The 26,543-nt window shown below is 35.8% G+C and overlaps 1 protein-coding gene across 3 annotated transcripts in view; it reads left to right on the plus strand.

Annotated features, from left to right (window-relative positions):
* Pja2 (praja ring finger ubiquitin ligase 2) overlaps positions 1-26,543 on the plus strand; it is a 74,278-nt gene that overhangs the window by 42,488 nt on the left and 5,247 nt on the right. For all 3 annotated transcript variants that reach the window (XM_090331542.1, XM_090331541.1, XM_090331540.1), the window contains 3 exons: positions 2,691-2,876; positions 10,671-10,856; positions 15,998-16,109. In XM_090331542.1, coding sequence (XP_090187668.1) covers positions 2,691-2,876; positions 10,671-10,856; positions 15,998-16,109 — 484 coding nt within the window. The remainder of the gene's footprint in view (positions 1-2,690; positions 2,877-10,670; positions 10,857-15,997; positions 16,110-26,543) is intronic.

Below are 26,543 nucleotides of genomic sequence, written 5' to 3' on the forward strand. Positions count from 1 at the left end.
TGAGGAAGGGAAGGTGAATAACAAAATGGTGAAACAAAGGACAAAGGGTGAATCAGTACAACAGTGATATTTAAAAGACACTGGGTTGGAATCTTGAGAGGGAGTGTGGAGGGATAACAATGTTCAGCAACAAATATTCTCATTTTATATCACCTTTACAATAAAAGTAAATTAAAAAATTTTATAAAAATATTTTCTGAGGGGTCGGGAGTTTGGCCTAGTGGTAGAGTGCTTGCCTAGCATGCACGAAGACCTGGGTTCGATTCCTCGGTACCACATACATAGAAAAAAAAAGCCAGAAGTGATGCTGAGGCTCAAGTGATAAGAGTGTTAACGTTGAGAAAGACCAAGGACAGTGCTCAGGCCCTGAGCCCAATCCCAGTACTGACAAAAAAAAAAAAAAAAAAAAAAGAAAAAAAATATTTTCTGTTCCCCATGGAAGAAATGAGTGTTGAAGACTCAAAATGGCTGTTTTTATCCATAGCTTTTATATACTTCTAGAGCTGGGCAAATAAATGTGGTCTTGTCATTTAGTGTTCCTATTCTTACACAATTTTTTGTAAGCTTTATTTTAAAGGATCTGATGGTAAATAGGACAAGCTTTGCTAACCAAGAGACAGAATAAAAGAAGCATATAAAAATCTTTTTTAGTTCACAATTAAGAAACAAGCAGCATGGAGAGATTTGGCTCAAAGGCCGAATATAGTTTTCTAGTTTTTTTTTTTTTTGCCAGTCCTGGGCTTGAGCTCAGGGCCTGAGCACTGTCCTTGAACTTTCTCAAGGCTAGAGCTCTACCACTTGAGCCTCAGCACCACTTCCAGCTTTTTTCTATGTATGTGGTACCGAGGAATCGAACCCGGGTCTTCATGCATGCTAGGCAAGCACTTTAACCACTAGGCCAAACTCCGGCCCCAGTTTTCTAGTTTTTGATGTAGGCTCTTACAAATTTATTGACCATCATGGGCATTGACTGTTAAAGGCATTCGTTTTGCATGGGCAATTGAGATACTTTTATTGGCCATTTCAGTAAAGTGCAGAAGTACTTACATTTTTTGTTATTTTTTCTGAGTAGGAATATACTCTTGAATTGAATGCTCTAAAAGCAAATCTGGCAGGCACCTGTGGCTGTGCATTAATCCTAGATCTCAGGAGGCTGAGATCTGAGGATCATAGTTTGAAGCCAGCCCTAACAGGAAAGTCTATGAGACTCTTATTTGTTTTAAAGCCAGAGTGGCTTTTGCCTTAAGCAAAAGAAGCCCAGCACCAGCCCAGGCCCAGAGTTCAAGCCTTAGGACTCAATCAGTAATAAATACAGATATTTTATCTCAGCATATTAAAATTGCCAACATTCATATAGAAATATTTTCTAAGCTATTTTGAAACTTTTTGAACTATTGATATTATATAAGTCTAAATTTATGTCTTGATCTTGGATTATACTTTGGTTCACGGAAAAGTTTACAGAATACAAATTGAGTATAAACTCAATTGTAAGAGACTTTATTTGCTACGCTTAAGTGTATTACATTTCTTTTTTAGGATATTTATACCCTATAGCCCTTTGTTTATTAAAAATAGAAGCTATTATTTATTGTCTGGGTGATTTATAGAGTGGTTACAGTTACATTCATCAGGTAGTGGTACAATACTTCTCGAACATTGATACCCCTTCCCATGTTTTTCCTTCAGTTTTCCTCCTCCTCCCCCTCCTAGTCATCTTGCTTTTCCCCTTCCCTTGTAAGTTTGTTTTTTATGTTTCCATTAAATATCTCAGACTTTAGATTACTGCTTCTGATTATTAATAGCCATCATGATTTTTCAATTTATCACTAGGTAGATATGTACAACTTAAACTTGCCACTTCCTACAGAAAATAAACTTGCTCTTTTATTTTCCAAAAGTCAAGTGAACATAGGGAAATCTTGACCAGAATATTGGAAGGGAAAAATTCAACACTTTTTGATTTTTGAGCAATACTAGAGTTGAACACAGGGTCTTGGGTTTGCTAACCTGGCGCTCTACCACAAAGTGTGGTTCTTCTGTATATGAATATATAAAAGAAGGAAACAAGCTCTTACTACATAGTAATAGGAGAACTCTATGCACAGAATATAAGTAATGGCTGTCAATATGTAAAATAGAAAGTTTCAGGTCAATAAATATTAAATAATATATATTGTCTGTTCTAGATAGGATTGCCAAATTGTGTATAAAAATTTACTTAAGATGCTTGCCTAGCATGCATGAAGACCCGGGTTCGATTCCTCGGGTACCACATACATAGACAAAAGCTGGAAGTGGTGCTGAGGCTCAAGTGGTAGAGCTCTAGCCTTGAGAAAGTCCAAGGACAGTGCTCAGGCCCTGAGCTAAAGCCCAGGACTGGCAAAAAAAAAAAAAAAATTTACTTAAGAAATCTCTCTAAACTATGACAAGCCTCTGTATAGGCATTATATACTTCAGTGAAAAAAATAGTGATGTTTCATAATTTGCCATATACCATCATCATGTAGGAGAATTATATTCTGCCAATCTATTCCTAAAGTATTTTTAAAATTGAGTAATCTTAGCTGGACAAAGTGTTAGTGCCCTTTATCTCATGATGCCTAGTAGTAATATTCCAAAAGATAAAAATTTAAAAAAAAACTCGAACATGTGCTGATAGTTTGTTTTATTTCTGCTCTGCTTTGCAGTTCTGAATGCAGTGATGGGGAATGGTCTGCTTCTTTGCCTCATCGGTTTTCTGGTACAGAGAGAGATCAGTCCTCAAGTGATGAGAGCTGGGAGACATTGCCAGGAAAAGATGAGAATGAACCTGAGTTACAGAGTGAGAGCAGTGGTCCTGAAGAAGAAAACCAGGAATTATCTCTTCAGGAAGGGTAAGTTTAGCAGTGGGATTGATCATTTTTGTGTATATGCAAGAATGGCACTTACATTCCTTTCAAATATTGGGTGTGCTATTAATTTTAAGCTCTATGTTGTACTGACGGGTCCTAAATGATGCTTTTTAAAAGAATTTTAAAACAGAAATTAAAAGTGCTGGCCATTTCTTTGTGTTTTACAAAGATACAATATTTGCTTTCACTTGACTTTGAAAATGCCTAAATTTTCTTTAAAAAGTAATTTTTGTTGAGTTAGGAAAAAGTAAATGTAAGTTGTCATTACTATACAAGGAGGTCATGGCAAGGAGGAAAGTCTGTGATTTGCTCACAGCAGTGGAGATATTTGAAAGTTGAAGTTTTCATATTCTTCTCTAACCATATTCTGGAGATGTCATTTCCAGATCTTGAGTGATTGATAATTTCTCCTAACTTTAATAAGAATACACCAGTCTAGGGATGATCAAACTATAGTGTCAAGAGCTAAAAAATGAATTTTTTTTGACATTGTGTGGCCAGTTTCTTTTGCAGCTTCTCAACTGTTGTTCTGTAGTACAAAAGTAGACATTGGCAATATATATGTAAATGAATTGGCTTAGCTGTAATCCAACAAGATTTTATTTGCAAAAATGGTGGCAGATTGGAAGTAACTGTGGCCCACTGTTTGCTGACTTTTGTTCTGGTATTTTCCTAGTAAAAATATTTCTGGTTTCTAAGTTGATTCCACATGCGTGCACCTGTGCTCTTTAAAAAAAATAATACTCAAGAATGTTTCTTGAATTTTATCTAAATTATTTATCCTTTCCTCACAGTTTCTTGTATTTCTATAAAATTTTATGCAACATCTATAATCATTATAATTTTTCACTTTGGGTTCACAATCATGGGGAATTTTTCTGGCATTATGCTCAACTGCTCTTGAAATAAGTACATGATTATGTGTCATAATAGCTCATTGTAGGATAGAACTTTTATGGTTTGCTTAAAAATGTTTTTCTCTCAGAGAAAAGTCTGCAACTGTTGTTTAAATAACCTTATTACTATATTTGTTAGTATTTATGAAACCATTAGCTTGGTGTTTTTAGGATAATTTTATGGGTTTTTGTGTGTGTGTACTTAGTTGGTTCTAATTTTTAGTATTATGATGTATTTTGATAAGTTAGGCTTTTACAAAAAAAATTTCTTTAACCCTGGGGCTCTGTACCTGAGCTCTTCAGCTCAAGGCTACTGCCCTACCCCTTGAGCCACAGCACCACTTCTGGTTTTCTGGTGGTTAATTGGAGCTAGGAACTGCACAAATTTTCTTGCCTGGGCTGGCTTTGAAACCTGGTCTTCAGATCTCAGCCTTCTGAGTAGCTAGGATTACAGGCATGAGCCACCAGCACCTGGCTTCTTTCTTTCTTTTTAAAAAAGTTCTTTCTTTTTTTTTTTTTTGCCAGTCCTGGGCTTGAGCTCAGGGCCTGAGCACTGTCCTTGGACTTTCTCAAGGCTAGAGCTCTACCACTTGAGCTTCAGCACCACTTCTGGCTTTTATCTATGTATGTGGTACCAAGGAATCGAACCCGGGTCTTCATGCATGCTAGGCAAGCACTGTAACCACTAGGCCAAACTCCCGGCCCCTTAAAAAAATTCTTTCTACTTTGTCTTTCATGGGGCTTGAACTCAGGAACTGGTGATAGTCCCTGAGATTTTCTGCTCAAAACTAGCCTTCTACCACTTGGAGCCACAGCGCCACTTCAGATTTTCCAGTAGTTAATTGGAGATAAGAGTCTGATAGCCTTTCCTGTCTCGGCTGGCTTCGAACTGTAATTCTTAGTTCTCAGCTTCTTGAATAGCTAGGATTACATGAATGAGCCATCATCACCCCACTTTTGCTATTCATTTTGTTAAACTATCTGTTAATATTAGATTTACTCCATGATGTATACTCATATATATATATATACTCTTGTATATATCATGTACTTTAGTCAGCCAAGTCATGCTATCATTCTTTGTTTTCTGTTAGTACCAAAACCTGTGCATGCTTAAATCCCTTATGCAAAAAGATGTAATATTTGCAAGTGACATACTCTCCCATCTACTTTACATCATTTTTAGATTATTTATAATATTCAATTCAATATAAATGCTATGGGTTCGTTAGGACATAATGATAAGTGAAAAAAGTCTGTTAGTAGGGTTTTCTTTGAGTATTTTGTTCCAAGGTTGGCTGAACCCATAAATGCAGAATTTGAATGCAACAGTGTGTGTGTGTGTGTGTGTGTGTGTGTGTGCATGTGCATGTTTTGTTTTGGCTGTGTTAGGGTTTGAATGCAGGTCATTGGCACTTAGAGGCCATGTGTCTAACCCTTTAATTTAATTTTTTTTTTTTTTTTTTGCCAGTCCTGGGCTTGATCTCAGGGCCTGAGCACTGTCCTTGGACTTTCTCAAGACTAGAGCTCTACCGCTTGAGCCTCAGCACCACTTCGGGCTTTTTTCTATGTATGTGGTACCGAGGAATTGAACCCGGGTCTTCGTGCATGCTAGGCAAACACTCTACCACTAGGCCAAACTCCCAGCCCGTGTCTAACCCTTTTAAAGTCTTATAGGTTTAGGGGTGGCCTCAACCACCTCTGTCTAACTTTTTACCCAGGTTGGCCTCAAACTGTATTCTGCTGTTTCTACTTTAAGCATACCCGGGGCTATAGGTGTACATTACTATTCTTAGTCTATATGTTTTTTATGCCACAAAGTCAAATTTTCACCAAATATAAGTAGATCTCTTGATTCAAGCTGCTTTTAACATTGAAATGTGTTATGGTGTCTCTTAAGATCTAAACATTAAGTTTGCTGTTTGGTCTAATATCAACCTTTTACATTTAATAGGCATGTGCATTCTTAAGTACCTTCTGTATAGATTTCTGGAACTTGAAATTTGATCATTAAAGAAGTCAGCTGGGCGTGGTGGCTCATGCCTATATAATCCTAGCTACTCAGGAGACTGAGATCTGAGGATCAAGGCTCAAAGCCAGCCCAGGCACAAAAGGACCTGAAACTTATTTCCAGTTAACCCCTAAAATGGGGAAGCAGGGCTTGACTCAAGAGTAGGGTGGTGGCCTTGAGCTCTAGAGCACAACCTCCAGGCCTAGGGGTAGGACAGTAGCCTTGAGCTGAAGAGCTGAGGGACAGCACTCAGGCCCCCATGACCCATTAAAAAAAGAGTCAGATATCAAATTTAGCCTTTTTACATTATTATGCCAATAATTTTATAATTTATAATTTTATGTATTATTTTATTATAATTTAATGTTTAGATATCATTTTATTCATCTTTTTCCTATTTAGACTTATTCCTAGAATGAGCTTCCAGAAGTATTTGACTTTGGTGAATCTGTAATTGCATATTATTTCTTGAGCCTCAATTTTATTTTCTAACAATAACTCCAGCTATTTAATATTATAAAACTATTTAATATTACAAAGGTTTTGATGAAACATTCTTAGATTTTTACAGGGATTCAAAATGTATTTTTACCTACATTTGCAGGAAAAGGGGAAATACCAGTTTCTGATCAAGAAATTCTTTTATGTAAAAGATATAAACCGCTATCTGTCAGAGGGTGAAATTATTTTTCTAAGAAATTATAATTTTCCAATTTTATGTCCTTAAAAAATATTCACCTAGTAAAGTGTAGACTCTGAAGAGACCACTTAAAGACTATTGCAATCAATTTCCTTTGTACCTTTCTAAAGGTAATCTATACATATAAAAGTATTCATGCATACATATCCATATTCACGTTCTCTTCTCCTCTCCCTTCCTTTTCCCCCTCCTTCATAATGCTGAGGAGGGAACCCAGAACCTTATACATGCAAAGCAAGGGCTCTTAACAATGAGCTGCATCACTAACTATTTCTCCTTCTCTTTTAAAATATGGCTAGTAATACAGTAAATAGCCATACTATGAATATCTTCTTCTTAGGTTTTGGATTTTTTTTATTAACAAATAATTTATATAAGAATGTTTCCTTGTGTTATTTCCATGCATTCTGATTACTTTCACCTTCAGTCTCCTCTATCCTACTCCCCTTTTTAAGATATTTTCAACAGATATTACCGTTCAGTTTTCATGCATGCAACTATGCTGCTTTATATCAATTCTCATTCACTCCTTTTATAACCTACTCCTGCTCATATACACCCCACTATCTGAGCCTGTTTTACTTTCCTATCATTCTTTTTGTTGTAGTTGTTAGTTTTAACTGGAGTAAGAAGTTGCATTTCAAATATGTATAACCCATTGTGTTACTTTCTCTTTCTCTTTCCCTTGCCCCCCTATTGACCAACCGTTTCCATTGGGATGCCTTATGCCATTTGCATACATAGTTGCTCAGTATATTGAAATTGTTCATTCTCCATTTTTCTTTTTTCCTCTCCTGTTCCCTTCATTTTCCCATATAGTCTCATAATTTGAATTGTATTGTGTGTATGTATGTATGTATGTATGTATGTATGTATGTATGTATGTATGTATGTGAATGCATGTATGTATACATAGATAGGCCTGAGACCATATGTCTCTTAAGTCTAACTACACATGAGCTAAATATGTTTGGCTTTTTGAGCTTGGTTTATCATGATGCTCAGCTCTGATGTTCAGCATGATATTCTCTAATTGCATCCTTTTTCCTAGAAATCACATGATTTTATTTTTTATTGTTTTGTAACATTCCATATGTTATCCATTGGCTGATTCTACCCTTTGGCTCTTGTGAATAAAGCAGCAGTAAAATAGGTATGCAAGTGTCTTTTCTTGTACGTTGATTTATACTCCTTCACGTGTATGCTCACTAGTGGTATGGCAAGGTCTCAGGGGAGGTCTCTTTTTAGTTTTTTTGGATAACCACCATAGTTTTGGTACTGCTTGCCATTTGCAATAGTGCTGTATGAACGTTTTTTTTTTTTCTGCTCCTCATCAACCTTTGTTGTTTTCTTGATTGTCATTTTAACTGCCTGAATTCAAATCTTAGTGTATTTTTGACTTGTACTTCCTTTATGGCTAAGGATGTTGTGTCAGTCATTTATATTTCTTCTGATACCTGCCTGTTCAGTTCATTTGCCCATTTTTAATTATTGTTATTTTGTTGTTCAGTTTCGTACAAATTCCAGGTCTTAGTTCTTTATCTGTGGAATAGATAGGAAAGATTTCTCTGTCTGTTGGTTCTGATAATTGTATCTTTTGATATGAAGATGCTTCTTTATTTGTTGTAGACCTGTGTGTCAATTCTTCATCTTGTTTTCTGTGCAGTTTTGAATCCTAATTAGAAAATAATTTCTTGTGCTTATAAGCTCTTCCCTGTGTTTTTCTGTATTAGATTTAAACCTTGAGGTTTTGCTGTTTGTTTGTTTGTTTTTTTTTTTTGATACTTTTGGAGTTGATTTTTGTATAGGGTAAGAGTTAGTCAAATTTCCCTTTCCCGAAAGTAGATAATGAGCCTTTCCAGCATCATTTTTTGGAGAGGCTGTCTTTCCTGTGTTTTTATTTCCTTTGTCAAATAGATGGTATAGTGGTACAGTTTTAGTCCCAAATCTTCAATTTTGTTCCATTGGTCATTGAGTCCAACTGGTTCCAAGCAGTTATTTATTACTGCATTGTAATTTGAAGTCTGGTATTGTGATGCCATTGATGCTACTCAAAATTGCTTTTGCTACTTGACATTTTATATGGTTTCCTATGAATTGTTTAAATTGACTTTCTATTTTTGTAGAGAGTGACTTTTCATTGAATCTGTAGATTGCTTTTGGCAGTATCGATTCTATCCTTGAGCATAGGACTATATGTCCCTCCTCCTTCTACTGCCTTCAGTTTCTTTCTTCAAGGTTTTATACTTTTCCCTGTAGAGGTCTTTCATTTCCTTGGTTAAATTAATACCTGGATGTTTTGTTGTTTTTTGAGGCAACTTCGAATGGAATTGTCTCCTGATTTCTTTCTGAGAGTGTCTTTGTTGGAATATTGAAAATGTGCTTGTTTTTGTGTATTGATGTTATATCCTGCTAAATTTCTGAAGGTTTATTAGTCCTAAAGATTTTGGGATGTACTTTTTATGTTCTGCTAAAGATAGGATCATATCATCTTCCAGTGGGGATATTTTGATCTCTGCCTCCACAGTATCTAGGATTGAAAGCATTTGCCATGCTGGCTACCCTGTTTTTGGTTTTGTTTTTGTTTCTATATTCCTTTATGTAAAAAAGTCAACATAGCATAATAAAATATGGTACACTGCTTTTCTTTTCACTTAAAATTTTCCATATCTTTTCCTGTTCAAAGCAGTGTTTTAGAAGAAACATGTAGAAGTAAAGTTAGTAGGTTGGTGGGCATGTACATGCTTCTCTATAACTACTGCCAAATCGCTGCAAAGAAACTGACCAACCCCTCTGAAAAACTTCTCAGAGGATTTTACTTTTGTCAGTTATGGAAAACATATTTCACTGTTTAATTTACATTTACCTTACCTATAAGAAGTCTGTCTTTTTAAAAAACATCTAAGAACTATTTAAATTTTCTTTTTTTGCCTGTTAAACATCATCTTGTTTCTTTTTGTTGCTCATGTTGATCATTGCTTTAATGGTTTGCATTTATTAATGCATGTATTTTGAATAATTTTTCTCATTTGAGGTTTATGTTCAAATTTTTGGTGGTTTGACTATTTACTATTTATCTCTAGCTTCCATGTTTCATTGTGCTTAGAATGACATGATTATTTCCTGGCATTATTATTCTAATGCTTTCATTGTTTTATTGATAGTAATGGAATGCATGCACATACATTTCAGAAAATTATAGCAGATTTGTTTTAAGTACAAATAGATTCAGTAACGATTTACCTTTCCTCCAAGCTAAGGTCTAGGTGTTCTAGTATTGCTAACTACAAGATCTGGCTTCCTGCTTTGAAATGCTTATTTTCTTGTTGCATACCATTGATTTGTCTCTCTGTTCTTACATTTCTAGTGAAAGTAGAATAAACAACAAACAATGATAAAGTATCAAATGAAAATGAATCCTATAACTTAAAAAAAGCAAAGTGATATGATATCCAGTTACTGAAGAGCTGCTGAATCAGGCCGCTCTGAGGAAGGGACCTGTAACTTGATCAGAATACCAAGAAGGGAACAGTGATAAAAAAAAAAAAAAATCTGATGAAAATATATTTCAGGTAGAACAACGTGCCCAAGATACAAATATTCTTTTTGTTTCCCAGAGTAACAGAAGAGAATTAAAAACAAGGGCAAGAATGGTAAATAATAGTATCTGATCTGGGGCCGGGAATTTGGCCTAGTGGTTAAAGTGCTTGCCTAGCATGCACGAAGACCCGGGTTCGATTCCTTGGTACCACATATATAGAAAAAGCCGTAAGTGGTGCTGAGGCTCAAGTGGTAGAGTTCTAGCCTTGAGAAAGTCCAAGGATAGTGCTCAGGCCCTCTGCTCAAGCCCAGGACTGGCAAAAAAAAAAAAAAAAAAAAAAAAAAAAGTATCTGATCTGAGTAGTCTCAGATTTCTTGTGTTTTTCCCCTTATATTAAAGGAAATGCAGGATCATAGATGATGCCTAAATCAACTAAATATGTTCTTGTGCAGTTAGAAATTATTTACACAAATTTGCTTTGATTTTTAAATATTTTGACATTTAATGAAAAATGTGTTTTCTTGTCATAAGCATCAAGAGGTTAGAACTCAAATACTTCTATACTGAAGAGAATTCTGTAGAAAACAATGTTATGATGTACTTTACGTTTTTGTCATGTGTATATTAGGGAACATACATCCTTGGAAGAGGGAGAGATCCCTTGGTTACAGTACAATGAAGTCAATGAAAGCAGCAGTGATGAAGGAAATGAGCCTGCCAATGAATTTGCACAGCCAGAAGCTTTCATGTTGGATGGCAACAATAACCTTGAGGATGACTCCAGTGTGAGTGAAGACTTGGATGTGGACTGGAGGTATGAGACACTTAGGGCGTTTAATTGGTTCCTGAGTCAAATTTATTTGCATCTCTAATTTTCCCCATTGTTAGTCTTTTCCTTCGGAGCTTATTTCAGCTATCTCTCTCTGTTTGGCTTTTTACCTACATCTTCTAGTTGGAGAACTCTTCCTAGATTCTCTGAGGTCTAGTAAAAGTCACGTTATATGCTAATTATTAATATGCTTTTTATGGGGAAGATACTTACTTTTGTCTTTTTATATGTCTTATAGCATGAGCATAATCCTTTAAAAAGATTGTTAGGGCCGGGAGTTTGGCGTAGTGGTTCAAGTGCTTGCCTAGCATGCATGAAGACCCGGGTTCGATTCCTTGGTACCACATACATAGAAAAAAGTCAGAAGTGGTGCTGAGGCTCAAGTGATAGAGCTCTAGCCTTGAGAAAGTCCAAGGACAGTGCTCAGGCCCTGAGCTCAAGCCCAGGACTGGCAAAAAAAATAAATAAATAAAAATAAAAAGATTGTTAATGCTGAAACTTCTGATTAAATCGTGAGTTCAGTTTCCTGTTTTTCTTTCCTTTTACTTCTCTATATGTGAAATATAAAAGGTACAATTGTATTTTTGTGGAGATGTTCCCATTGACCTTACTTTATTCTTTCAAACGTTAGGAAGCTTCAAATATCAGTAGCATGTTAGTGAAATAGACTTTTTAACTCTTACTTGTGATACAGTGCTCAGTATTTTACCATTTTTGTTTATAAGGTTGGTCTTACCTTTTTTTCCTCTCTTTTTTTCTTTTTTCCTTTTTTTGTTGGCATACATTAGAAGTAGCTGTTATTAAGATAAATAGAGGATATTCTAATTGATCCTTTTTTCTGAGATAGAAAATAATGGCTTGATATGTTCTACTTTGTTTCTTCTTCTATATGGCTATATTTATAGGAATTTGTCTCTTTTTACTTAAAATTCTACTGGCATAAGGTAAGATAAACTCATTTCTTCTGGACCTTCATCTTCAGTTTTCTTTCTGTGTTGTGTATGTTAGTTACTTTTTTGCTTTCCAGATTGTTGTACCATGAGCTCAATATCTCCTTAAAATTCTTCTTAAATGTGCCTCTTATTCCTCAGAGGTGAGAAAGTTACCCATGTAGAACAGCTTTTACTGATCATTTTGTGGAAATAGAAGTGAGGATTCTTCTGAATTATTTATTCTTTGGCAGTACTGAGTTTTGAACATAGGGCCTTGCACTTAACCATATAAGTGTTCTTCCACTTGTGCCACATGGCCTTCCGTTTTGCTTTATCTGTTTTTCAGATAGGATTTCATAGGATTGGCAGTGATCAAGGTTGTATCATAGTCTTCCTCCCTGTGCCTGCGGAGTAGCTGGGTTCCAGGTTTATGCCACCTTGCCTGGCTTGCTCCTTGAGATAAAATTCCACAAACTTTTTGCCTCACTGGCCTTGAATTGTGATTCCGCTGTCTATCAGCAGAATAACTGTGATTATGGGCTTGAGCTCTGCTCATAATGCCTGGCTGCAATACTGGGCTAGAAAAAAGGTTTCGTAGAAGTCAAGCAGGATCTAATTCTACCTTAAACATTCCCATTCTCTGAAACCTATTTTCTGACTTCACAAATATTATAAAGAATCAATAATTTCATCTAGTCACAGACTTTGTGACTTTAAGACCCTCTATGTTTTATCTCTTCTTTATTATGCCTTTCTACTTCCTACTGCACTCCTTAATTCTGCTGTCTTTCCTATGTAGAATCATTCCTCAAGTGTTCCAGCAATTAATCATTTGTCCCTTTAGAATCTCTGTACTTAGCGGCATTGTTTCATGTGAGGGAATTTTTTTCTGTTGCATGTTAACTTAATTTGAAAATTTGAACTAATTCACTCATGGTCTAATGTGCTTGAGGTATTAAGGCTTTACCACTGAAAATTTCTTAGAGCTAAAAATATATTTTTTTGTATTATGGAAAGCATTTTTACATTGATTTTTTTAAGACAAAATGATTAAAGATTACTTTTTTTAATCTAAATGTATTCACTTCATTTGCGTACATAATGCTACAAGAATTTACATGGCTGTGGCTAAAAGCTGGTAAGGGGAAAATACATTTTCCATTTTTATATTGAAATCATATCTGAGCAGTTAAATGGGAATCCCATAGCAAGCAGTTGCAATTCTTATTGGTAAAGGCAAAGTTTGGCACAGTTTGGCGCAGGGTGGGGGATGGGAGAATAGCTTTTGTCTCCTTATTCTTGTTTAAAGTAAAAATGGAAATATCCTCTGTTTATTTGTTTAGATTGGCATTTCAGAAGTATTATAATATACCTGAAGTATGTGATACCTTATTATGATGGAGAAAACAAATCCTGTCATATTCTTCTATAACCTTTGAACTTCTCTGTCTTCCTGTAAGAAATCAGATATGGGGGCCGGGAGTTGGCCTAGTGGTAGAGTGCTTGTCTAACATGCACGAAGACCCAGGTTCGATTCCTTAGTACCACATACATAGAAAAAAGCCGGAAGTGGTGCTGAGGCTCATGTGGTAGAGCTCTAGCCTTGAGAAAAATCCAAGGACAGTGCTCAGGCCCTGAGCTTAAGCCCAGGATTGTCAAAAAATAAAAAATAAAAATAAAAATCAGATTTGTAATTATTATGGTTGTAAGAAGTTAATTCTGCATGAATGTAACCATGGCTTAGTAATAGAATTCTTATAAATTCAAACTTGGAGGAAAGTGATAAAAACAATAGAAGAGTCTCATCATCTTTCTTTCACTAAGATGTCCTAAATGTTAACATTTTATTAAAGTTTTTTATTGACTGTCTTACAAATGTTACAGGTATGACTTATTTACCTATAAAATTTTAGAATGAATTTCCTAAACAAAAAGCACATTTCTTTATATAGATGCATTACTAACTTAATCTATACTTCCTGTCCATAGTTATCTTTAGAGAAAGCTTTTTCTATTGCATTCGAGGACCACACTTAGCATTTAGTTAATAAGTCTCTTTATTCTGGACATTTCTTCAGTTGATCATTGTATTTCATAACCGTGACATGTTTTAAAAGTATAGGCCATTTGTTTTACAGAATGTCCAGTGCAACTGTATTTATATGATAGATAGCTCAAGTAGATTGAGTTAGAGAATTTTAGCAGATCAAGTGCTATTTTGTCTTCTTCATTCTGAAGAGAAGACACTTGATGGCAGAGTATTCTCTTACTAGTATGAATTAAAATTATTTGATTGTGGAGCCATGTATCAGATTGTTTAATTGCTATTTTCCTTTTTTTTTTTTTTTTTTTTTTGCCAGTCCTGGGCTTAAGCTCAGGGCCTGAGCACTGTCCTTGAGTTTTCTCAAGGCTAGAACTCTACCACTTGAGCCTCACCACCACTTCCTGCTTTTTTCTATGTATGTTGTACCGAGAAATCAAACCTGGGTTTTTGTGCATGCTAGACAAGCATTGTATCACTAGGCCAAACTCCCGGCCCCTATTTCCTTTCTTTTAACTAATATCTATCTAATGGTAGGGACATTAAATATCATGTTCATTGTATGTTAAAATATTTAACATTAATGAGTTATACAACTTAAATGTTAGGCCTTGATTGTGTAAGTTGTTTAGTCTGAAGAAGAAAGTAGTAAGTGAGAAATAATTTACTTCAGTCATTTGAAGGGATTTTTGGAGAAAGTGGTATAATTTGTTTTGCTTCAAGAGTTAGAAATACAGCAAAGAGGTTTAAGGTTTTAAGTAGGAATATTGTTTCCCACAGGAGTTATTTTTCTAACAGAATTGTCCCACAGTTAGAGTACCACTTTGGTAAACAGTTGTGTTGTGTACTGAATGTCTACTGTGTATACTGTTGTCACTTCTGTGCCTGGAATTTTTGTGTACCTACTTAACTTACTTTAAAGGTAAAGAAACATTCACAATTAATCTTTCAATGTTAAATATGATTCAGTTAAATTCCCATCTCACTGATGTCAGGGAAACTTCCTCTTCATATTAAATCTCATTGTTAAATGGGAGAGGTCCACTGTCATAGGAGTGGAATACATTCAGTAGTTTTTAGTTTTAATTCTGTGACTTCATGAGACTATTCCTTTATATTGTGAGACATTCATTGATTTCCAAATGCTACTGAGCTAAAATATATTCTTCATATTATTACTGTTTCCACAATTTATACTTTTAATGATGGCACACAGGTTGACATTAGAAGTATTTTGAGCTAAGTTGTGTACATGTTCTCGATTATGATATTCAAGTTTTGATAGGGTGTGGAAGTCAACAGTATTTGTCTTTTAGACAAAATGAAATGTTATAGTGGGGGATTTCTGAGTTAGTGGAAGTAGTTATAGTTATACAAGGAATCCCATAGACAAGTGGATATAGGTCTGCAGCTCCAGAAAAAGTTAGAAATTACATAAAAATTAGCAATTCAGAGATAATAATTAAAAGAAATGAAACTGAGTGAAATATCCAAGAGGGCAAGAGTAGAGATTATGGACATGCTTTAGGTCTCCCAAATTTTTAATACTAATCTAAGACTACAGAAAAGAGAAATCTTTGTATAGCTAGTGGTAAATAAGTGGATTAACATCAGAGTGAAATATAATTTTCTAGCTGTAAAATAAGAAGCACCCAATTCTTAACCATTTGGATAAAGAGATTAATGAGAAAATTTTTAAAAATTAAAATACCTTTAAACCCAAAGTAATTAAGTAATACAATGTAGAAGAAAAAGAGACTTTGAATAATGGTAGATTAAAAATGTACTAAATTTCTTTCCCATACTTTTACCAATACATACAGTGGAAAGATAAATAAAAAGAAGGGAAAATATAGGAAAGAATTACACTAGAGAAAAAACTTAAGTACTCTTCTCAGAAGAAATAGGAGACTATAAACTTTGTGTAGTGAGTGTAGCAGACTGTTAAGAGAATAGAATTGCAACATAACTTATGTTTAATATATAGCTTTTCTCTTGGATTATTTTCCTACGTCTTAATCCAGAACTTTTGAATGAAAATATTTTAAGGTTTTCTGTTTGTAGAATGTTTTATCAGTTTATTAATATGCTACTATAGTTACATCTTCAGAATAATATTTTCCCAGTCATGGCTATGTATCTTTCTTTTTCAGCCTATTTGATGGCTTTGCGGATGGACTGGGAGTTGCTGAAGCTATTTCATATGTGGATCCTCAATTCCTCACCTATATGGCACTAGAAGAACGCTTAGCCCAGGCCATGGAGGTATTTTAGTAACTGTCATGACTATAGATAAGTTGATTGGATAACAACGTTTACAGGCTTTTATAGATTCTCCGAAGAAAAGGGGAATAGTTTTATCATCTACTTAATAAAAGTTACTACAGAATAATAGTTGTCATATGTATATGTAAATTATACATGATATCCTGCCACTTTATCTAGAGTTCCAGTATTTGTCAGTTTTTACTGCAAAATTGAAATGTTTTGCTTACATTTATGAAGCACAATTTTTCCTGTGTTGAATTATATAGACGTGAGAGTCTGAATATTTTCCCCATATGCACACAAGCAAAAATGTATTTATGAAATGAAATTGAAGATCTCTTAAGTATATGTACCAGTTGTTTTCTTTCTTTTGTTCTAATGGCTTCCAGATAGTATTTTGCTATCAAATATAGTTGGGAAATTTGTTACTAGCATACCTACTTTCATAAATGGGACATATTTGCTGCCTTCTCTTGCTTTATTATCATCATCATTATTTCACTAAAACAGAAAGGAGCTTCTTATTCTTAAATGTATTTGTCCAATATGAGAAGCCACTGTACTTTGGATTTCATTACAAGAAGTGTCTCTTTAAATCAAGTGTTCCTTAAGTGATTTCTAAAGTGTGAATGGTAATTTGCTGAATGATGCTGAAGTGAGATTACAAAAATTAATGAAAGACCCTGGAGTACCATAATGCAAATATTTTATTTTGTTGTTGTTATTGGTTTTTTTTTTTTTGAGATAACATAAGATTGATAAATTGGATTAAAGGTAAGGAATCTCTGGCCCATGAGCCATATGAAGTTCTTAGAATCACTTGGTGCATGACAGAACAGTCACATACACTTCTTGTTGCTTCTTGCACCCATCTGCCTATATTGATGATTTTGTATGACCCCTGAGTGTTATTCTAGATATCCAAATGGTCCTTGACAGAAAAGATTCCCCACACTGCGTTAGATGGATGATACACACATGCTTCACATGCATTGATGTTATATGTATATAACACACATACATAAAATCTTTTCATGTATGTCATTACACTCAATTACACTCTAGAATGTATGTTTTTCTCAAAATTACCATAGTATATTCTATAACACACACAAAAAAGTCAATATTACTAGACAGGATTACATTTAGGACATTTGCCATATTATTTAACTTCTTTTGCTAGGTTCTAACTTGTATGAACTCTTGGGACAGTATGATAGTTTGCATTAGACACATAATAAGATTAGGATTACTTACTACTTTGAACTATAATAATGTACTGATTACAGGTTCGAAACTTTGGATTCTAGTGCTTAAAACGTTCTTTATTCTATGCTAGTTGATTATGCTTTCCTACAATATAGAGATAACTTTAAAAATAACTTTAAAAGAAGGGTTGAAAATAAATTGTAACATTCATTGCTAATGGGAAATGTTGAATTTGTTGGGACTCTTGAAAAGAGCTGGAGAAATAGGTCATGGAGGTCACCTAGGCACTGGCAGATGAACAAAGACAAGAAGCAAGAAAACAGCATGTGTAGCAATTTACAACTTCATCCCTTTGTGGGCTTCTGCTAATGAGGAACCCAGTGACACTGCTACTTTCAGAGTCAGTTTTTACCATTCTGTCCTGCCTCTGATTAATGGCCTTAAGCCTCTTCTTTCTACACAGCTTAACAGCTCCCTCATATTTTAGTGCTGTGCTTCCTTGCTTGCTTGTTTTCCTGTCTTTCTGTCTTTCTGTCTGTTGTAGGACTTGAACTCTGGGCCTGGGTGTTGTCTCTGAGCTTTTCAGCTCAAGGCTACTGCCCCACTCCTCGAACCCCAGCGCCACTTCTGGTTTTCTGGTGATTGATTGAAGATGATAGTCTCAGACTTTTTAGTGCCCGGGCAGGCTTTGAACTGAGATGCTCATATCTCAGGATTAGCTAGGATTATAGGCATAAGCCACTGTGCCCAGCTAGTGCTGTGCTTTATTGAATTTGATTGAAGTGTTCTGTACTATAGAATTACTACATTCTGTCTTGCTGTCATTGTACAGAAATTCTGTTTTTTCATATCTACTATGCATTTATTCATCCATTTTGAAAAATGAAACTGAAAGAACTTACATAGTTTCTTTTTAGAACTAACTCTAATATACTTTAAATGAAGCAAAATAAGAAATAAAAAAGAAACTATGCTTTTAGTATTTCAACAACTCTACATCCCTTTTTGTAAGTCAGTGTTTGCATTTCTGGTATTTTTCTAATACTAGACTGACTTTCTGTTTCAGTAGTGGCTGTTGATAAAAGTATCTATTAGTTTCATATCTGTCTCTCACAACTTGAGAACTTTTTAACATAATATTAAGGCTTTCTGCATACTTGTAAATCTGGGAAAACACATCTCTTTGCACATTTATGTTGACATCTATAACTTTTGGCATAAATCTAAGTAATATTTTCATCTTCATATTTTCAAGAAAATATTTTAAAATTTTAATGTAAAAAGAATGGCCCAAATTGTGTTCAGTTAATAGGATCCAATTGATCATGGATAAGTTGGAAGTCTTGGTTAGCAAGTATTTAAACTAATTTTTTCTGGAATGGCATTCCTTAGTGAGATAAATCTTACCCTTTTACCAATACTTTGTCAGTTTATTCCTAGAATGACAACATAAATTCTATCTTTATGAATGTAGAGCTTGAGAAGGCATCATTTATATAAATGATTTAGTAAGAAAGGCGTTTATCATAGCCTTGATGCTCACTTCTTTTAAAATACTTGCCAAAAGTTACCTCAACTTAACCTGCTTCAATTTTTTTGGAAGCAAAGTTTTGATTTGTTGAAGTCACCTGAAAATATTTATTACTCAGTTTCTAACCCCAGTATTGTAGACTGTCCCCCTGAGTGGCACAATTGATACATAAAGTTGAAGAAAAGTTGATATAAATAGAATATTTGAACAGAGATCTCTGCAGACATACCACTCTCATGGACCCCTTGAAGAATCTTTACATATAGGGGCAACACACACACACACACACACACACACACACAATGAAGATGCAAACAATAAGAATATAACACCCAAATTTTCAAGGTAGATTGGTTAGGTTATGTGACTTAGCAAGTCTCTAAACTGTTAAGCTTTAGGAAGTTCATCTACAAAATAGAAATAATAAAGTCTGTCTTCTGGGTTACTCTATTGCACTAAATACTTAGTGAAATGGTAAGTTGTCAAGAATTGGCTATATTTATAGCCAGTTCACAGTCAAACTAGCAAATCTTGATACAGGACTGATCATTCAAATTTAGCATTAAATTGCTATTTATGTCATTTGTAACTATTTACTCTTCAGAAACTAAATTCTCCTTTGTTCAGAAAATCAGTTTTGTGCTGCCAAAGAATTATGTTACCTTGAACTAATTGGGGCTACTCAAACTATTTAGTTGTAACTCATAGTAACTTGAAAATACACAATCCTTCCTGAAGATACAGCTTTAAAAATTTTTAAATTTTTTTTTTTTTTTGCCAGTGTTGTGCCTTGAACTCAGGGCCTGGGCACTGTTCGTGGGCTTTCTCAAGGCTAGAATTCTTCCACTTGAGCCACGATGCCACTTCTGACTTTTTCTGTGTATGTGGTACCAGGGAATTGAACCTAGGGCTTTGTGCATGCTAGGCAAGCACTCTATCACTAGGCCACGTTAAAAGTGTATGTCAATATCAACGTGAATCACTAAATCTGTGAAATTCCTGGTGTTCGGTATTAGCACTATAAATGTGCAGATAATTACAGAAAGGGATTATGAAGCATTGAAACAGACATATAAAAAACACAGCCTGGAGTAATCTTTCCACACAGAAGTTGGTTACTATTATCCATTCTGTGTAGTTGTAGCATAATTATGCTCTCCTAAGCAGAATCTATGTTAAGATCATTAGGAATTATGTGGAGAGTCATGATTATAGCTGTATGAGAAACAAAATGACAGTATTACTGTTTCTTACTATAAAGAATACTAACTACTTGAGTTTTCAGATTAACAAGGGCATAGCTAATAAGAAAAAGATAAAAGAATAGGAAAAGTATATATGAGGAATAGTAGCCACCATTTGGCCAACTTAGAGCACTCAAAGAAGAGTCCCTCAATCCCAGAGCTGAAATCCAGACCTTGATGTAAATGTCACAGCTGTGGCTTGCTGGATGGCAAAGAAAAAAGTGGCTCTTGTACCATGCTGGCAGAACTTGCTGGAAAGCTGTACACTCAGTTGCTGAAAGACAGCTCTCTAGGGTGCCAGAAAAAGCTATTCATAAGAAGGAATAACTGTGAAAATACTTACAAATAAAGTTAGGAATAACTGAAAGCATGGTGCCACAGAGCTGTCCAAGTAGGTGCTGGGGATGCTGCTGGCCTCCTGTGCCACAAGAGCTTCCATCGGTGAAGCTGTGAGCTCTTGTAGGATTCTGCTGCTGGAGAGCCACAGAACTCTGTGCAGCACGCACACCAGCATCAAAACCAAAGCCTGTTCCTTCCACAGTGTCTCTGCTGAATTCCTTTGCAAACAGAGCTTAACTTTGTTACAGCTATTAGAAGGAAAAATAGTAAAAATAGCCCAGATTGATTTTCACAATGCCGACAAAAATAGTGAATTTGAATTCAAGGAACAATAATTTGATGACTATTGCTTGGTTTGACTACCTAGTTTCCATGTACACTTTTCACAATGTTAATTGCTTTTAAGTTTCTCTTTCTTTTTATTGATTATGACATCTTCATTCTTACATGTAATGTATTCATATTTGCTACCTATTACTCTTTCTTATCTCTCCCATTTAGCTGGTTATACTCTCTTCTCCAGTATTCTCACTTGCATGATCATGTTCTCTTTCAAAAAAAAAAATTTTTTTTTAGGGGCCAGGAGTTTGGCCTAGTGGTAGAGTGCTTGCTTAGCATGCACAAAGACCTGGAGAACAGACTTCCAGGAATAAAGAAGGCTCAGAGTGACTAGAAGAATCAACTTTTATCATATCCCTTCATTCCAAAATTCAGAATCACATTCCTGTCCCAATGATACATTCTTTTTTTTCTTTTTTTTTTTTTTTTAAGAATTTGATAAGACTGCCAGGTGTGGTGGCTCACTCCTATAATCCTAGCTACTTAGGAGACTGAGATCTGAGGATCAAGGTTCAAAGTCAGCCTGGGCATAAAGAACCTGGGACTCTAGAAAACGGCAAGTGGGACTTGGATCAAGGAGGTGGTAACATTAAACATAAGAGCTCTGGGACAGCGCCCAGGCCCAGGGGTAGCGCAGTAGCCTTGAGCTGAAAAGCTCAGGGACAGTGTCCAAAATTGGTTCAAGCCCTATGACCCACGAGAGAGAGAGAGAGAGAGAGAGAGAGAGAGAGAGAGAATTTGATAAGACTGAGATTTTTGCTCACTTTGAGTTGGCAATCTATACAAAATGTGTATTTCATTTTCCGAAAGAATAGATAGCTCTTAAAGGGCTGTCATGATAGCTTTGTTTCCCATATTGTGTTTTCAGTTGATCCTAAGTGCTCAAAGATGTATGGCAGTCCATCTTTCACTATAATGCTCTGGTCAAAGTGTGACTGCCATAAAATCAAGTGCAGCTCTTTCTTACACTTACACTACAGGCACATGCTTGTTAGCACTTCATCTCAGCCACCCATAATTAGAAATTCAGTAACCATGATGCCACCGAGCCCATCTCATTCCTGTGAGTTCGAGCCCAGAGATTCAAGCAAACTAATCTGCAAATCTGATTCTTTCGGGTTTGTGTCTTGGAACCACTCACAGTACCAATCAAGAGAGAGAGAAACTATTGTCAAAAACTTATTTCTCATATTTTTATTGTATTTAATAGATTGTTTCAATTATATTCGCCAGATAGAAGGAGCATTACTTCACACACCTTGATACCCTTTCTCATGTTTTTGTCCTCATTTTCCTCTCGCACCCTCTCCCCTCATCTTGTTTTCCCCCCTTCCCTTTCCCATTTCAAATAAACAAATAAACATATACACAATATACCAGGTTAAAAAGTCAGATACAGTAACTATATGAGATTAACAAAAGGGCAACAAAAGAGAAGAGAAATAACATAGTACATTAAGAACAGCAATCAAACAAGATAAAACTCTTATTTCCATATCCTGGAGGTACTTCCATTTACCTTCATCTTATATGACCTTATGTATCTAGGTTTTGCTCTATTGCAAATCTCTGCTATGAGAGCCCAAGGTTTCTACTGATTATGACAAATGAGGGAAACCATTGAGCCTGTGTTCCTTTGAGTCTGGCTTACTTCACTTAATAGGATTTTTTCCAAGTCTTTCCATTTCCTTACAAATGGGGCGATATCATTCTTTCTGTTGGCAGCATAGAATTCCATTGTGTGTAAATACCATGTCTGGTTGATCCACTCATCAACTGAGGGGCACCTGGGTTGCTATGGTAACTAGTGCTGCAATGAACATCATTGTGCTAGTGGATTTAGTATGTCCTTGTTTCTGGATACTTGGGTAAATGCCTAGTAGTGGAATTGCTGGGTTATAGGGGGTTTCTATGTTTAGTCTTTTGAGGAACTGCCATACTGCTTTCCATAGTGGTTGAATGAATTTGCACTCCCACCAACTGTGTAGTGATTCCTCCTGGCCACATCCCTTCCAGCATCTGTTGTTATTAGATTTCTTGATCATGGCCATTCTAACTGGAGTGAAGTAGAATCTCAGAGTTGTTTTGATTTGCATTTCTTTTGTAGCTAGAGATGTGGCACATTTCTTCATGTGTCTATAGGCAATTCTTATTTTTTTCTCAGAGAAGTTTCTCTTTAAGTCTTTGGTCCATCTTTTAATGGTATGATTGTTTCTTATCAAAAACTTTTAATATAAGCAGGGTGCTGGTGGCTCGAGCCCATCACCCTAGCTACTCAGGAAGATGAGATTGAGGATCACGGTTCAAGCCAGCCTGGGGCACAAAAGTCTGTGAGTCTCTTACCTCCAATTAACCACTAGAAAACGATTAGTGGTGCTGTGGCTCAGGTGGTAGAGGAGTAGCTTTGAGCTAAAGAGCTCAGGGATAGTGTCCAGGCCCAAAGTCCAGTCCCCATGACTGACAAAAAAAAAATAGGCCCTTGTAATATAAATTATTATTACTTACACTAGGAGTTTAGATAACATGATCAGTTTATTTTTAAGGATGAATAAGAAATAATTTATGGAGAGTTAGAAACAGTTTTCAGGTTGAGATGGAATGCCCTACTTTGCAGTCCCCACAGCTGACATCCAGAGCTTACTGGGAGGGGATGACCATGGCTTTTAGGAACTTGGCAAAACTCTGTCCTCTGGGTATCAGAGAAGCAATTCACAGAAGAGTGACTAACTGCATTCACTGCCATAAAACCACCCAAGGTAAATGCCAAGAGAAGCTTTCTTGTCACTGTATACTGCTGTTGCTAGTCAGCAGAGACACTGAGTGTGCTTAGAAGTCAGGAGAAGCCTGAAAGAACCGTGTGCACTGAGAAGCATGAGCCTGGTGCTAGAGATGTGCTTTCCTAGGCATGCCTCCCACACTGCTGGAACTGAGGAGTAAAGTTCCTTCCTCATGGATTTCTCCTCAGCACCCTCTGACCCTGTTGGCTTCAGACCATATTAGCTGACCAAGTTCTTTACAAGCAGCATAAGTGAAAGTTGAATTTGAATGTGTGGAGCAGCAGTTGTTACGTTCATTTTCTCTACAGTCCCTCTCCTTGCAAATACAGAGTAAAAATTGGTGCTCCATATTATGTTTATAAACTTATAGATCTTTTTTCATATATTTTTTGTAATTAATAGAAGGGTTACATTATATTCACTAGGTAGAGGGTGTATTACTTCACAAACATTGATACCCCTTCTCATGTCTTGGTCCCCATTTCCTTTCCCCACCCCCCCACCCCTCATCTTGTTTCCCCCCTTCCCTATCCTATTTCAAATAACCAAATAAGCATATATACAATATTTCAGCTCACAAGGTGAAATACTGTAACAATATGAGATAACCAAGGGACAGCAAAAGAGATGAGAGATAACATAATACATTAAGGTCAACAATCACTCATTATATGGCTTTTGTTTCTATATCCTGGAGGTCCTTTCATTTAGCATTGTACTATATGGCCTTATGTATCTAGGTTCTGTTCTATTGTAAATCTCTGCTAGGAGAGCTCAAGGTTTCTACTGATTATGACAAATGAAGGAAACCATTGAGCCTATGTTTCTTTTGGTCTTGCTTACTTCACTTGATAGGATTTTTTCCAAGTCTCCATTTCCTTACAAATGGGGGCTGTCGTTCTGGCAGTAGCATAGAATTCCATTGTGTATAAATATATCTTTGTTGATTTAATCATCAACTGAGGGTCATCTGGATTGGTTCCATATCTTTGCTACAGTACATAGTGCTACAATGAACATTGTTGTGCTAGTTGATTTAGTATGTCCTTGTTTCTGGACGATTGGGTAAATGCCAAGTAGTGGAATTGCTGGGTCATAGGCAAGCTCTATTTTAGTCTTCTGTGGAACCGCCATACTGCTTTCCATAGTGGTTGAATTAGTTTACACTCCCACCAACAGTGTAGTTAAACTTAAAAATCTTTTTGCTCTTTTGTTTTTGTTCATTTTCTTGGAGCATGGTCCTGAGCTCTATTGTAAATCTGTAACTAGGCAAACATAGCCATATGTAAAATACTGTGTAAGGCATATGTAAAATACTGTGTTTGCCATCCAAAGAAATACAGTGGTAACTATCAGACAGAATCTTTCTCCTGTGTAGGAACAGGCTATTTTTTTATTGGGTGGAAATAAATATAAAATTTATTGCTTTGAGTGAAGTGTAAAGTTTAAGTATCATTAGTAGATTTATATTGTTAAAAACTAATTCCTTAAGTTCCTTTCTTCCTTTCCCCTGGCAACCTCTGTTTTACCTTTGGTCTTAGTAGAATTCACTACTTTTAGGGACCTCATACAAGTGGAATAAAATAATAGTTATCTTTCTGACTTTTTTCATTTAGCACAATGTCTTTAGACTTCATGCTTCAACATGTGTCAGAATTTAATTCTTTTTTCAAGGCTAAAGATTATTGCTCTCTCTCCTGTTCTTTTCCTCTCCTTTCTTTTCTCCTCTCTTTCTTTTCTCTTCCCTTTCCTCTTCCTCCTCCCTCCCCCACATCTACTCTCCCTTTCTCCCTCCACCATATACTCTTGTTGACTCTCTTCTTCTGTACATATATACATGCCACATTATGTCCTTCCAGCCACCAGTGAACTCTTTTATTGTGTCTATCATATGGCTGTTACCAGTAATGCTACAGTGACCAATAGTCACAATATCCATTCTAGTCGTTGTTTTAAGTGATTTTAGGTATATGCCCAGAAGTAGGATTGCTGAATTACATGGTAATTTTATTTGTACTTTTATTGAAGACTTGTACTGTTTTGTGTAGTTGCAAGACCATTTCGTATTCCCAATTACAAGATCTTGATGACTATATAGTAGCATCTCAACAGCAAAATACTAAGCTAGATGCTTAGGGCTTTTGTAGATTTTAAACTGTAATTTTTTTTGCCAGTCCTGGGAACTGAACTCAGGGAACTGAACCTGGATCTTCATGCATGCTAGGCAAGCACTCACTCTACCACTAGGCCAAACTCCCGGCTCTGTAATATTAATTTTTTGAGCAGTAACAGTTTAGAGGATAGATAGCAGTGTGATGTGGAACCACTGACATAGACTTTCTAGAAGAGACAGGACTTTGCCAGTCCTTGATGATTAACAAAAGGAGGGACAGAAAATGCCAGTCAGAAGCAGCAGCACAGGCGCTGAAATGTGTAATCATAAATGCTCAGGGTCAGTAGTAAACACATATAATCCTAGCTTCTTTGAATGATTGTTGTTGAGGCTAGTTTGAGTAAAATGTTAGCAAGACACCAACAAACAATGTGAGCATAGTAGTCTGTAATATTATGGTATAAGGCAAAGACATGAGACTATCTGAAAAATCATTTTTAAAAATAAAAAGAGCTAGTGACATAGCTCAGGAATATCATGAGGCTCTGAGATTAAAACCCTAATAACACTGGGGTGGAAAAAAGCACCAACCCACAACTATAATTGTGGAAATGACAAAGATATAGATCTTAACTCTAATTTGTACCAAAAAGGAAGAGTATACATCATATCTAGATGGCCGTAATATCTAATGTTCTTCTCCATTCTTTGACCTATAATTTGATACAGACACTTTTTATCTCTAAATGAAATTCACCACTCAGATAACCTACTAATGCTTGAGAGCTGGAAATGTAGGTGTGCTGACTGTGCCAGGAGAAGACATTAGTTGCTTCTATCCCTCTGCATCTAGTAACCTCAGCACATGTTATCTCCTAT

This window comes from Megascapheus bottae, chromosome 4, assembly GCF_031878675.1.
Source record: "Megascapheus bottae isolate mThoBot1 chromosome 4, mThoBot2.hap1, whole genome shotgun sequence".
NCBI classification, from domain to species: Eukaryota; Metazoa; Chordata; class Mammalia; order Rodentia; family Geomyidae; genus Megascapheus; species Megascapheus bottae.